The sequence below is a fragment of the Abramis brama genome (genome assembly GCF_963993115.1).
Source record: "Abramis brama genome assembly, chromosome: 23".
In the NCBI taxonomy this organism is placed as follows: Eukaryota; Metazoa; Chordata; class Actinopteri; order Cypriniformes; family Leuciscidae; genus Abramis; species Abramis brama.
This window is the reverse complement of record NC_139985.1, coordinates 480,679-495,000: the sequence shown is the minus strand read 5'-3', so window position 1 is coordinate 495,000 and position 14,322 is coordinate 480,679. Positions and strand designations below refer to the sequence as shown.

Genomic DNA, 14,322 nt, shown 5'->3' with positions numbered 1-14,322 from the left:
GAAAATAATGTCTTCATGTCTTAAAACAGCTTGAGTGTAACTCGACACCCTTGCCTCATTTAGTATGCGCGGTTCTATGAATATGCAAATGAGCCCCGCCTCCACTCACTCACTCAGCTCAGAGATCCACTGGTTGACGATCACACGTTGATCTGATTGGTTACAAGGTAGTTTGTGACGTCAGAAACACCAGCGATTTCAAAGCGTGTTTTTGAGACCGTCTTTGGTTCACTGCAGTTTTAAGGAGGAAATACTCAGCAATGGAGTCGACTTTAAAATCAACATTAAAATCTGGATTTTCACCACAGGGAGACTTTAAGATATTCTAAACATTAACATCAGGATTTTCTGCTTGGAAACGATGTGTGTTGAAGAAGCACATCTGGGCCTGCCAGAGTTTACCCTGAACTAAACCTAAAAACCGGCACTGAAGTACCGACTCGTCACGGATCTGGCAGATGTTCGTGCTCTTGAGCTTTAACTCGGATCCGCTTACATGGAGCACATAAACACACACAGTGATATACATCAGCGGGAGACTGAGATAAACACACACACACACACACACGAGCTTCACTAGCAGCTGCGATCGACTCACACACAGATATACTACATTTACATTTATTCATTTAGCAGATGATTTCTGAAGGATCATGTGACACTGAAGACTGGAGTAATGATGCTGAAAATGATAGAAAACAGCTGTTTTATATGTGAATAATATACACTACCAGTCAAAAGTTTCGGATCGGTGAGATTTTTAATGTTTTTAAAAGAAGTCTCTTCTGCTCACCAAGGCTGCGTTTATTTGATTAAAAATACCAAAAAAAACTGTAAAATTGTGAAATATTATTCCAGTGTAAATCATCTGTTCTCTATGTGAATATACAGTAAAGTGTAATTTATTCCTGTGATCAAAGCTGAATTTTCAGCATCATTACTCACATGTCACATGATCCTTCAGAAATCACTCTAATATGATGATTTGATGCTCAAGAAACATTTATGATTATTATCAGTGTTAAGAATTGTCATTCTTTGATGAAATAGAAGCTTTTGTAACATTAAACACTACTGTTCAATAGTTAGAACGGTAAGAATTGTCAGTAAGAATTTTTATTTTATTTTTTGGGGGGAAAGGAATAAAAGAAATCAATACTTTTATTCATCAAAGGATGAATTAAATCGATCAAAAGTGACAGTAAAGACATTTATAATGTTACAAAAGATTCTGTTTAAAATAAATGCTGTTCTTTTCAACTTTCTATACATTAAAGAATCCTGGATAAAAATTGTACACAACTGTTTTCAACACTGATAATAATAATGAATGTTTCTTGGGCATCAGATCATCATATTAGAGTGATTTCTGAAGGATCATGTGACACTGAAGACTGGAGTAATGATGCTGAACATTGTGCGTGTGCTTTAATCATCAGTGTGGAGAGTGTAAGTTTGCTCACTGTGGACGGAGCCGATCTTGTTGCTCATGGCGAAGCGGATCAGCTGGTTGCTGGAATCGTACATGACGAAGATCTGGTCGACGCTGAGCTGCTGGCGTCCGGGGTCCGTGAGCAAGAGCGCCCCCTGTGGACAGCTCTGGAAGCGCAGGCTCTGGGTCCACAGGTAGCTGTGTGTGCGCACGCTACCGTCAGGCATGCTAACGCTGTATTCTCGCCGCGACGACGACGTGATCACTGAGAACATCACAGAAATACAGGCATTAGAAAACAACTTCCTTTAACTCAAATACAGGCATTCATTAGCAAAATCATGGAGATGGGGAGAGGGAGGTGTGGAGAGGGAGGTGGAGCTGGGGAGAGGGGAGGTGGAGGTGGGAGGTGGAGCTGGGGAGGTGGAGCTGGAGCTGGGGAGAGGGAGGTGTGGAGAGGGAGGTGGAGCTGGGGAGAGGGGAGGTGGAGCTGGGGAGGTGGGAGGTGGAGCTGGGGAGAGGGGAGGTGGAGGTGGGAGGTGGAGCTGAGGAGGTGGAGATGGAGGTGGGGAGGTGGAGCTGGGGAGGTGGAGGTGGAGCTGGGGAGGTGGAGCTGGAGCTGGGGAGAGGGAGGTGTGGAGAGGGAGGTGGAGCTGGGGAGAGGGGAGGTGGAGCTGGGGAGGTGGGAGGTGGAGCTGAGGAGGTGGAGGTGGAGGTGGAGCTGGGGAGGTGGAGATGGAGGTGGGGAGGTGGAGCTGGGGAGGTGCAGGTGGAGCTGGGGAGGTGGAGCTGGAGCTGGGGAGAGGGAGGTGTGGAGAGGGAGGTGGAGCTGGGGAGGTGGGAGGTGGAGCTGGGGAGGTGGAGATGGAGGTGGGGAGGTGGAGCTGGGGAGGTGGAGGTGGAGCTGGGGAGGTGGAGCTGGGCAGGTGGATGTGGAGCTGGGGAGGTGGAGCTGGGGAGGTGGAGATGGGAAGGTGGAGCTGGGGAGGTGGAGTTGGGGAGGTGGAGGTGGAGCTGGGGAGGTGGAGGTGGAGCTGGGAAGGCGGAGGTGGAGCTGGGGAGGTGGAGATGGGGAGGTGGAGCTGGGGAGGTGGGAAGGCGGAGGTGGAGCTGGGGAGGTGGAGATGGGGAGGTGGAGGTGGAGCTGGGAAGGTGGAGGTGGAGCTGGGAAGGTGGAGGTGGAGCTGGAGCCAGAACAGCTGGTGCCGGAGCAAGGGGATCCATCTTTTAATTGAAAGATTAGATTGGGTTCACTTCTCCCGAAATTACGTTGTGAACTTCACTAATTTTTTATTCCAAATTTTTATTAATTTTACTGGTAGTCACTGTGTGAAGAATTTTTGGGTATAATATGTCTCAGTTTACTTTATTTTATCTCCTCACTTACACAAATGAACTATAGTGTCCTGCACACACTAGTAAAAAATATCAAAACTGATATCTGGTGTCAGAATAATGTGTAGAGATGCGGGTCCCTCACGGTTGCTGGAGTGCTGGTAGACCTCGCTGTACGCGGGGATCTGGACCGTGGCTCCGGGCGGCACCTCGGGGATCCGGCCGTCCAGGTGTGTGTTGACCAGCAGGTGATCGTGCTCATCGATGCCGCCGAACTCCTGCACGATGCTCAGCTTCTCGTTGCCGGGCAGGAACGTGACCTCGGCCTGGCGAGTGAAGACTCCTCCTGTGGACACGAGAGAAGGAGACGGGTCAGTGACCTCTGACCTCTGACCCTGAGCATGTGTTTCCACTGCAGATCCAGGGCTCGCAAAATCGCCTGCCCGACGTCCCGGGGCTTTTGTGTTTTCAGAGCGACTCGACGCTTCAGTTTACGGTCGAGTGCGAGATGAGATGTAAGTAGCTAAACTAAACATTTCATATTTGACAGCTTTTTTAGGTCATAAATGTGAAACGAATGACAAAAATAATCAGGCAAATGAATATACTTTTGTCGAATTTCGCCATTTTGAACTGAAAATAGGCCTATGTAATGTGACAATTAGTTTACTGTCATTGTGAGGGGACATTAACAGAGCATTAACAAAGCCGTTTTCATGTTAGGCACAAGATTAATAATGAATGTGTACATTTTGAGAATTAATATACAATTTGTAGCCAGTTCAGTTCGAGTTTATTTATCCCTTAGGAAATTGGTTTTGCAGTGAGAGCAGGTATCATCTGCTGCCAGCTAACATGGTTTTAAAGCTATTTCTTATCCTTTTTTGGCCTTCAAACGTCTTGAAATGCACATATCAGAGAAATAAAAAATTTGAACCCCCTAATAACCTTAAATGTAGGATCTCTTTGATTATAAAGCCCTGTCTACGGCCCTGTATTAGGAATAAGATCAATAATGAATGTGAACATATTGTGAATGAATTTAATAAACTTAGTTAGGCTACCTAGCTTTCCTGGCAGCTTTCAGTAAATTAATGCATCTGAGAAAATGATTCATAAATCAATCAGTTGACCCTTTGTTTACTTCACTGACAGACAAAAATGAAAAGCCTATATCAGTCAAAGCTCAGCTTTAGGAGGGGAAGAGACAGAGCAAGAGAAAAACAAAGAGAATACATTTACATTTAGTCATTTAGCAAACGCTTTTATCCAAAGCGACTTACAAATTAGGACTAAATTAAGCGAGTCATCATGAAGAGGCAAAAACAACAACAACGCAAGAAGTGCTCAAAATACGAAGTTCAAGCATTATTCAGAGTAGCATAAGCCCGATAACTGAGGTTTTAAAGGGAAAGGTTTTTTTTTATTTTTTTATGAGGTTAAGTGCTCACACATAGGAGTGATGCTGATGAGGAGAGAAAATAATCAGCTGCCCACTTACATGGTTTTAAAGCTATTGTTATCCTTTTTTTTGGGCCTTCAAAACATCTTAAAATGCACATATGTAGATCAGAGAAATACAAATTTTCTCGGGGGTGCCCCCGAACCCCCCTGACTAGTCTAACTCACATTCGGGACCTCAGTGATGAAAAAACCCTGCCATCTGCATGTTAATGAAACAAGTTAATAGTGAGTATTAGACCCTAAACTAAAGAGTTACTTATTTTGTATCATACCCTCATTGGGGGCTGAGCCACAGACACACACTGATTCATGTTCCACACTGCTCACACACATTTCAGTTCAGTTAGAACCAGATGCATATTTGTTGATATTTGTGTTTTGAAAAGGTTTTTGATTCATTGTTTTGACTCCTAACCAATATTCTACATTAAAAATTGTAGTCTTTTTATATTTGCTAGTAAAATTAATTTCGGGCTACCAAAATCTGAAGAGTGCCTGCCCGAAGGGATCAATCTCACAGGAAAGGCCTGAGAGTTAATATCATGCAGAGAGAGAAGAAGAAGGAGAAGCAGGAGATTCCATGAGGAACAACAGTTTATCCATTCAGTCACAAATAATAATAACGTTGCCGAATAATTTCAGTATTAAGGCCCGTTCACACAGAGGACTATAACTATAAAGATTTAATAATAATTCTAATTCTATAATCATAGCAGAGTCCACGGCACTACTGTAATGATAATGGCACAGAGGAATGAAATCATTGGAATTATTTTATCCAGCTGATAAATGATAAAAACACTGACAGCCAATCAGAATCCATCCTGCTTCAAGAGCGCCAGCATTTAAAGAGACAGACGACATAAACGACATCAACTTATAATAAACAGAACGAGATCGAGCGATGGTGTGAACTCTGATATAGTTAACGTTATATTTATCGCTATAGTTATATTTATTGTTATAGTTATTGTTGTAGGTATCCTTATTCTTATTGCTAAAGTTATCGTTATAGTTATCATTATATTTATAATTATCGTTAGTTATCTATATAGTTATAGTTATTGAAATAGTAACCGTTAAAGTTATTATATTTATCGTTATAGTTATCATTATAGTTGTTGTTATAGTTATCGTTATAGGTATCATTAGTTATATTTATAGTTATCATTATAGTTATATTTATCATTATTTAATTAATTAATTTTGTGTCAAATTTTATGTTACAGTTAATATTATTAACTTAATCTTAATAATAATATAGTTAATAGCATTAGCTGTTGAATGCGTGAGAGTTTTGTGGGTCAGGCTGTGTAACGCTGATGTGTGTCCCCTGTGTTACCGATGAGGCTGAAGCCGTTGTGGTGTCCGGGCTGCTGGAGCGCGAAGGCCCATCCGATGGCCTCTCCCAGAGCCGGCAGCGGCTGCAGCGACGCTCCCACGCTAGCCGGGACGCTGCTCACCGCGATGTACGCTCGCCCGTCGTTCGCCACCACATACGAGTGCAGGTCGTTGTTGGAGAACTCCACCGGAGACGGAGAATTCCCCACGAAGATCCTGCCGTTCAGCTTCCCGTTCATCCGCTGCGGTTTCCCTGTGGATTCGGACGACAGCGCCATCATTGAGGGATTCATGGGTGTTTATGCACAGAATGGAAGTTTATATGTAAGGGATAATGTAGATCCAGCCAGTTCTTATCTCAGAATAAATCCCACAGGGTGATCAGGATCAGGACTTCATCAGCCTGAAGGGGTTTATTCTGAGATCACACACACACACACACACACACGTCTGGTTTACTATCTTTGTGAGGACTCTCCATAGGCGTAATGGTTTTTATACTGTACAAACTATATTCTGTCCCCTTACACTAACCCGACCCCTAAACCTACCCATCACACACACACACACACACACACACACACACACACACACACTCTCTCACACACACACACACACACAAACACACACACACACACACACTCTCTCACACACACACACAAACACACAAACACACACAAACACACACACACACACACACACACACACACACCTGAAGGGGGTTTATTCTGAGATAACAACCGGCTGGATGTGCATTATCCCGCTTATTACCCGGACACGGGAAGGTTGCAGCTTTGTTTCAACGCACCTTCAGCGACGCAATCCTTGCCGTTGCCATAGTAACCAGGGTTGCAGTGACAGCAGTATCCGTCGTCGTAATCTCGGCATTCTGCGAAAGCAGAGCACTTGTGCTTGTTGCTGGAGCACGTCTCGTAGTTATAGGAAAACACTGAAATAAAAACAGATATATTAATACGTATGTATGAAACATAAGAGTTACACAGTGTAGCCACAGCTTTCCCCTGACCTTCGACGCTGAGCTCGTCTTCATCGATGATCAGAACCTGCGGGTTCTGCCGGCTCTGCGGGTTCTGCGGGGGAACGTAACGGTACTGGAGCTCGTCAGGGGTGGAGGACTCGGAGATCGGATCCGGACGGGACGTGAGCGTTTCATACGGAAGATCTGTGACCTCGGTGGCCTCCGTGACCTCTGTGACCTCGGTGACCTCTGTGACCTCGGTGACCTCTGTGACCATGCCGGGCACGATGGAGCTGAACAACGGAGACGTGCCGATCTCGAAGACCCAAACGCCAGGCCGGCCCGAGTTTGTCTTCCTGAGTAGTTTGGAGAGGAGTTGCAAACAATAATGGAGTGGTTGATTATGATTTCACTTTTTTAACTTTAATTAGTGTGTAATGTTGCTGTTTGAGCATAAACAACATCTGCAGTTACGACACTCAAAAGTTCAAAGCAAAGGGAGAGATTTTCTTTTACAGAAATCACTTTTTAAGAACTACAACAAACGGCTGGTAGAGACTACAGTGAGCTTCTCCACGGGTTAGTGACATCACCAACCCTCAAATTTACATAAACCCTGAACACGATTTATAGATTATCAAGACAGAATATGCTAATCAATGACTAGAAGATCCTTAACTCCACATCAGCTGCATAAACTCATCAACTAACCGTTCAGAAATGTCCTGTTGCTTCTACACGTCACTTCTAGAGTCTCTCCATCATCGTCCGACTCCGGTTTGAACATAAAAGGCTAAACGTTTTTGAAATTTTCAGTATGTGTGTGTGAGGTAATCGTAGCTGCTAACACACACACACTCACACAAGCTCTTGAAGCTCCGCCCCCTGCGCCGGGAGCAGCGGCTCATTTGCATTTAAAGGGACACACACACACAAACGGTGTGTTTTTGCTCACCTTCAAAAAGTGACAATTTTAACATGATATAATAATATCTGTGAGGTATTTAGAGCTGAAACTTCACACACACACTCTGGGGACATCAGAGACTTATTTTACATCCTGTGAAAAGGGCATTATAGTACCGCTTTAATACTGCACCTGCTGATTAATGAGACCCACAGAACTGTGTGTAAAATGTCTTACAGTGCGAGAGCGCGGACCGACTCCTCGCTGTCTTCAGTGACGCGATAGTAAGAGCCCTGAGTCTTGGCCCAGCCGAACCAGCCCGGCACCAAGCCTTCACTGAACCCGACCTCGACCAGCACGTCTTCATCATCTATGAGCGAGGAGCTGAACTGAGTCTCCTCTTCGGGATACAGCAGGATAGCGTACGACGCCGAGTCCATGTTTGCTACAACGAGCTGGAACGTATTTCTCTGCAGAAGAAGTTTGAAAGCAGTATTTGTCATGCTAAACATGTTGTGTTGTGAGCTGAGTAATGGTTATCTTCTGTAGAGATGAAATTACTTTCACTCTGCAACATTAAAGGATTACTTCACTTCAGAATTAAAATTTCCTGATAATTTACTCGCCTCCACGTCATCCAAGATGTTCATGTCTTTCTTTCTTCATTTGAAAAGACATTAAGGTTTTTGAGGAAAACATTCCAGGATGTTTCTCCATATAGTGTCTTCAATGGGGTCCAACGGGTCGAAGGTCCAGATGTGAGTTTCAGTGCAGCTTCAAAGTCTCGACACGATCCAGCCGAGGAATAAGAGTCTTATCTATACAAACCAGCGGACAGTTTATAAAAACAATAAACATTTATATACTTTTTAACCACAGATGCTCGTCTTGCACTAGCTGTGACGAAGGGTCACGCGTGTTCCGGTTCAGAAATGTAGAGTAGGGCGAAAAACTCTCATCTCATTTTCTCCTCCAACTTCAAAATCGTCTGACATTGTTGTTTTACCTTTTATTTATGTATTTTTTGTAAATGGCGTTTGACTCAGTCTTTGCACGTTTGCTTTGCAAACACTGGGTCTGTTCTTACACCTACATCACGCTTGACCTTTCAACCTGATGACGTAATGTGTGGCGCATCACAGCGAGAGCAAGACCAGCATTAGTGGTTAAAAAGTATATAAATGTTTCTTTTTTGTTATAAATGTCCGCTGGTTTGTCTAGATGAGACTCTTATTCCTCGACTGGATCGTGTCGAGACTTTGAAGCTGCACTGAAACTCACATCTGGACCTTCGACCCGTTGGACCCCATTGAAGACACTATATGGAGAAACATCCTGGAATGTTTTCTTCAAAAACCTTCATTTCTTTTCAAATGAAGAAAGAGAACATGAACATCTTGGATGACATGGAGACGAGTAAATTATCAGGAAGTCTTAATTCTGAAGTGAACTAATCCTTTAACTTTGTTATTTTCTTTGAAACAATCAGTGCTGCAAAAAGCGGTTTATAAATAAAGGCGGCTTGACTTCTTAACTAACGCTTGGAACTGCAAAACATTCAGATTTCAGGGACGTACCATTAACTCAAGTCCATCTCCTCGTCCTCTTCCTCGCTGACCCTGAGCCAACACGTTCTCCCAGGTCACGATGATGGCGTGAGTGGGATCAATCCCATCGTCATTGGGAAACGCTTGGCTGATGTGATCTGCGGCTCTGCGGAGAACATCCGGGCTCGTCTCCTGCCGGAAGTAAACGTATCCGGCGCCGTCGCTCGTGTCCAGATCTCCCAGGAAAGCTGCAATCATGCCGAAGCTGGCCGGCATCTTCCCCAGGTACTCGGACTCATCGCTGGGTTCGGCCAGAGACACGAAGCCATTAGTGCTGACCTACGGAGAGCAGAACATCAGCACGCCGGACGGAGGAAGCCAGCTCGGATCTGTTCCGAGAGTTTAGATGCAAGCTGAGCACTTTAGCACTTTAAACACAGAGATTAAATTATAATCCTGGCAAACAAACCTTTGTTCTGTTTTACTGAATGCACAGGATGACTGTTAGAATTGATCATCTGAACAAACACCAAACACTTTCAAGGAACAATACCTCTCATCATGTGGCTTGTTGAGGAGATGTGAAAAGGTGAAAAATCTTAAAAACATGCATATCTAGCGAGCAGAATACAGAACACACCACACACACAAAACACACTGCATAGTCTTGCACACGGCAAGAAAAAAGGTTGCACATTTTTGTACATTGGAAATAAAAAATGTGCATATTCTTGCATATTGCAATAAAAAAAGAATTGCATATTTGTTTATGCAATTAAAAAGCTTTTCATATTCTTGTATATTGTAAGAAAGCAACTTAAAGCACGAGAATCAATAAGGTATAAAACAAGCCATAATGATCAACGATTGTAAAAACTGATGTGTTCTTCTTACAAAAGTTGCCAATTTTAATAGCAAGCATAGCCTACATTTAGCTTAGTTTAAGAAAATCAATGGCTTGTGATTCTTTTAGTAAATAAAGTTGTTCTTCCATTAAATCCCCGTTTAAATCCGCGTCTGTGCTGCGAACGACACACACGGCACAGGATCGGATGTTTCCCTGCAGGAACAGACACGCCGTCTCATCCGACGCCTCGTAAACCAGCAGTCGTGTTTTCTGGGATCTGGGGTGTCGTCGCACTTGAAAGGCTGTTGTGCCACTTAAAGTGTGTGTGTTTGTGTGTGTATGAGCTTTTCTTTAACGAGCTTCTTCAAGTGAAACGGCAGGGGAGCTGCTCGACCTGAGGAGAAGCTCTTCCATGTCTTACTCGAGAGATCAACTAAACAAATAATAGTTCTGTTACAAAGTCCAGAGTGGCTCCTGGAATCTCGAACCTCAAAGAAAGCCAAAAGTGCCAAAAACTACGAAGAAACGCTGATAACCCTGAGCTTTAGAGCTGAAGATCTGCATGAGAGACTGGAGCAGCTGCCGGATCTAGACGAGAAACACACGGATCGACTGGAGAAACGCCAACAGAACACACGCTTAAAGCATTACACACTTATCTTGGGTTTCGTGAAGTGAAATATTGAATATTTTTGTGGATAATAAGTCAAACAAGTTGAGATCCACTTCTAAACTTCAGCGCAGCTCCAAATGAACAATGACTCTTGGCTTCATGGAAGAAGGGAAGAAGCTTGAGCACAGAATGAGAGATCTGAGAGTGATTGACCATACAGCTGTGTGTGTGTGTGTGTGAGAGAGAGAGAGAGAGAGAGAACCCTGAGAAACACACACATCCTCCACCTGCAAACCAGAAACAGACTGACCCGGTGGAGAATAACCCTATAGACCTCTATATGATCAACATGATGTTTTCACTCAATCTCCTCCAGTGCTTCTGTGTCTGATCGAGAGTTTAGACTCTTTTATCCAGTAAAAGTCTTTCAGTGTAACTGTACAAACGTCCTCCTTCAGCTCGAGCTTCACGAGTCTTTCTGCTGTCAATCTGCACTGATTTTATCAAGGAAACGCAAGAATAACTTTGATATTGTTAGTAATATTTCAGCTGGACTGAAGCAGGTTTACTTGATTATCATCATCATTTATTATAAAAATCACGAGTATCAAATATGATCATCAGGCTTTTGAGGAAGGGTTATTTGTTCATCTTTCAATCATCGTTGTATTGCATAGTATTATGCTTTAAAATACAGATCATAAAACTAAGCATTTAAATATCATCTTTCTAAGACATATTATTGGAAGATATTGATATTCATATGCATTTTATCAGAATTTCATCACTTTCTGTCCATTTAAATATCATCATCTGCAGCAAATCAAATATTTTTGCTCAGTTTGATCAGCATATTCTCATTATATCATAATATATGAGCCATAAAAGCTTGATGCATCAAATATGATACTCAACATAAAACACATATGCAAACTTTTAAAAAATATTTTCAATAATTTTTCTAAATAAACTCAAAAAAGTGATTTTCCTGTCTAGTATTTGATATGTCAGGCTTCACAGGGTTAAACCCCAGAGAAACGTTTTCAACTGAAAAAGGTATTTTTGTTGTTGACGCACAATAAACTCAAACTGACCGAAGAAAACTCATAATCCTGACCCTGGATTAACGCCGAACTCTTATTGTGTTCGACCAGGTAACATGGCAACCTTTGTTGGGAATCTCCGTCAGGAATGTAAATGCTATAGGAAGTGAATGGAGAACAGCAGGACAGGAGGAAGAGCTTCTAAGATCAGCCTCGGGCTACACTTCATCCACGGGGAAAAACACAATCACACAAAGGCACGTCTGTCTCCTGAAGAACTGATCCACTCAAGAACTTCTGTGTCTAAGAGCTAGTGTTTCTCATTTCTGCTCATGAAGTCGTTCTTGAGTCAGTTTGCAACAACAGGGACGATCCTTCCCATGAGTTCCCACTGCAAACACAGGGAGGGATTCATCCATATGGAATATATTATATATCACTCCTACAGGAAGATGTGAGATAAACCACAGACAGCTGGGATATAAAGAGCGACTGCTTCGGCAGATTCGAGCTCTACGTCACCAGAAGCTGGAGGCTTTCCTAGAGTCTGTTCAGCCGAGAAACATCTCAACAAACACACTGCCCACTGGTTTTGGGTGATAACTGGCTTCTGGATAGATGATTAGAAAATCAACCAACATACTGAAACTTCTGGAGGTTCATCAGAATATCAAAAGTTAAACAAAAGTTTGGTTAAATATCTAAACATTCATGACTAATGAGCACATTATAGGGAGATCACTGCAGAAAAGACACCTGGAGTAAATATTTAGAGAGAGAGAGAGAGAGAGAGAGAGAGAGAGAGAGAGAGAGAGAGAGAGAGAGAGTGTATGTGCGTGTGTTTATGTGTGTGTTTGTGTGTGTGTGTGTGTGTGTGTGTGTGTGTGTGTGTGTGAGAGAGAGAGAGAGAGAGAGAGAGAGAGAGAGAGAGTGTGTACGTGCGTGTGTTTATGTGTGAGTTTGTGTGTGTGTGTGTGTGTGTGTGTGTGTGAGAGAGAGAGAGAGAGAGAGAGAGAGAGAGAGAGAGAGAGAGAGAGAGAGTGTGTACGTGCGTGTGTTTATGTGTGAGTTTGTGTGTGTGTGTATGAGGGAGAGAGAGAGAGAGAGAGAGAGAGAGAGAGAGAGAGAGAGTGTACGTGCGTGTGTTTATGTGTGTGTTTGTGTGTGTGTGTGTGAGAGAGAGAGAGAGAGAGAGAGAGAGAGAGAGAGAAATCTTATCTTAATTTCCTTACTTTTATCATGTGATTTTAATTCATTTCTGTGTAAAGCACATTGAATTGCCATAGTGTATGAAATGTGCTGTATAAATAAACTTGCTTTGCCTAAAACCTTAATTTGCTGGTTTTGTAAACTAGAAAAAGTTTGCAGATCAGCAGATTTGCTTTTGCAAATCTCTGAAAATCATAATCAAACTGGTTTCATAATCGACCGTATAGAAATATCTCGTTTCATCTTGAGGACAATTTGTACGATTTCACTTCATTCATTGATTCTTCGATTCAATTAATGAACATGTCGTACGCAATTAAGTAACAACTATTAAGTGTTTCGTTTATTAAAATTATTTACTAATCTTTGGAAATATTAGAGGAGCGAACACTAATATTTTTTGCTTATTGTATTAACACTGCATTTAAAATGCAACAAAAGTTGAGTTACTCACGTATATTTTATGGAAGTTTCCTTTGAAGAAGTAGAGCGTTTGCTCCAGCTCGAGCGCTTGAACCGAATCCGTTCCGGAACCGAGAATCCGGTCGCCGAATCGGATCCCGTAATCGAAGAGCTGATCCCGGGTCAGACACTGGACCGACACTAGCAGAACCAGAACCCCCACACTGCTCACCAGAACCATCATGAAGCCTCTGTGCGCGGTTATAACGGGTCTGTGAGATGAGGAACTCCAGAGGAGAGAGAGAGAGAGAGAGAGAGAGAGAGAGAGTTCATGTGGAGGGCGGAGTTGATGGAGGAATCATTTACATTACTGACCCCCCGGAGCACGAGAACAAAAGCTGAGGTGGGGGTGCTAAATCATTTAATTCTACACACAAACATTTCCTTTATGTCCTCAGAAAATACCTGTGCAAGTGTGTCAGAGCCCGTGTTTAACCACAGCAACAGCAACTATTAGAACGATCGCCGCTAGAAATTTACATTTCACAACTAACGTTACATACAAAAATAAACGTGTCAAGTCTTGAACTGAGAATATCTTGAGTAACCATGCAAAAGTGGTGTAATTCGACATATAAGGGACATTTTACACGTTTCTAAAAGTTTCAGAAGTGTGTCAGCGATATTTTCATCTGGCGCGAAAGTAGGGTTGCGGTAACCATAGCAACAGCGCGCTGAACTAGCGGTTTTCTTGCGAAGATCGCACATTGACAAAACACTGATTCTATCGTAATTTTTCACTTAAATTTCACAACTACTTAAAAAATAAACTTAAGTGTTGTGTCTACAAAATCAGCAACTTATGGAAGCTTGTTTCCGCCACAGAATAAAAAATAAAAAAGGTAATTGCGACTTTTTATCTCAGAATTGCGTGATATCAAGTCAGAATTGTTTGTTATAAAGTCAGAATTGCGAGAAATAAACTCGCATTTGTTCGTTAAAAAGTCGCAATTATCTTTTAAAATATTTTATTCTGTGGCGAAAACAAAAGACTGGAACGTGATGGAACAAAAAATAATGGAGTTTTTTTTTAACTATCCGCCATGTTTGTGCGGGAGTTCACTGCTTTTCTAAGGCATGTTAGTGAAACACAAAAGGCTCTGTGTGTGTGTGTGTGAGTGTGTGTGTCCAGATGTGAACCGT

General features: G+C 42.7%; 1 protein-coding gene across 3 annotated transcripts in view; it reads right to left on the bottom strand.

Annotated features, from left to right (window-relative positions):
• The window catches only part of LOC311074817 (nidogen-1-like), a 29,202-nt gene extending 15,746 nt beyond the window's left edge, over positions 1–13,456 (bottom strand). The window contains exons 1-8 of one of the 3 annotated variants that reach the window (XR_014604371.1): positions 13,172–13,392; positions 9,036–9,344; positions 7,696–7,928; positions 6,600–6,907; positions 6,381–6,521; positions 5,574–5,825; positions 2,913–3,113; positions 1,464–1,697 (exon numbers count right to left, since the gene is read on the bottom strand). Coding sequence is in view for 2 of the 3 variants with exons in the window: in XM_084101715.1 (XP_083957841.1) it covers positions 1,464–1,697; positions 2,913–3,113; positions 5,574–5,825; positions 6,381–6,521; positions 6,600–6,907; positions 7,696–7,928; positions 9,036–9,344; positions 13,172–13,363 (1,870 nt within the window). In the remaining variant the exon portion in view is untranslated. Of the gene's footprint in view, positions 1–1,463; positions 1,698–2,912; positions 3,114–5,573; positions 5,826–6,380; positions 6,522–6,599; positions 6,908–7,695; positions 7,929–9,035; positions 9,345–13,171 lie in introns of all 3 variants that reach the window. The other 2 variants (XM_084101715.1, XM_084101714.1) reach the window with 2 other exon arrangements.
• Between the last annotated feature and the right edge of the window lie 866 nt (positions 13,457–14,322).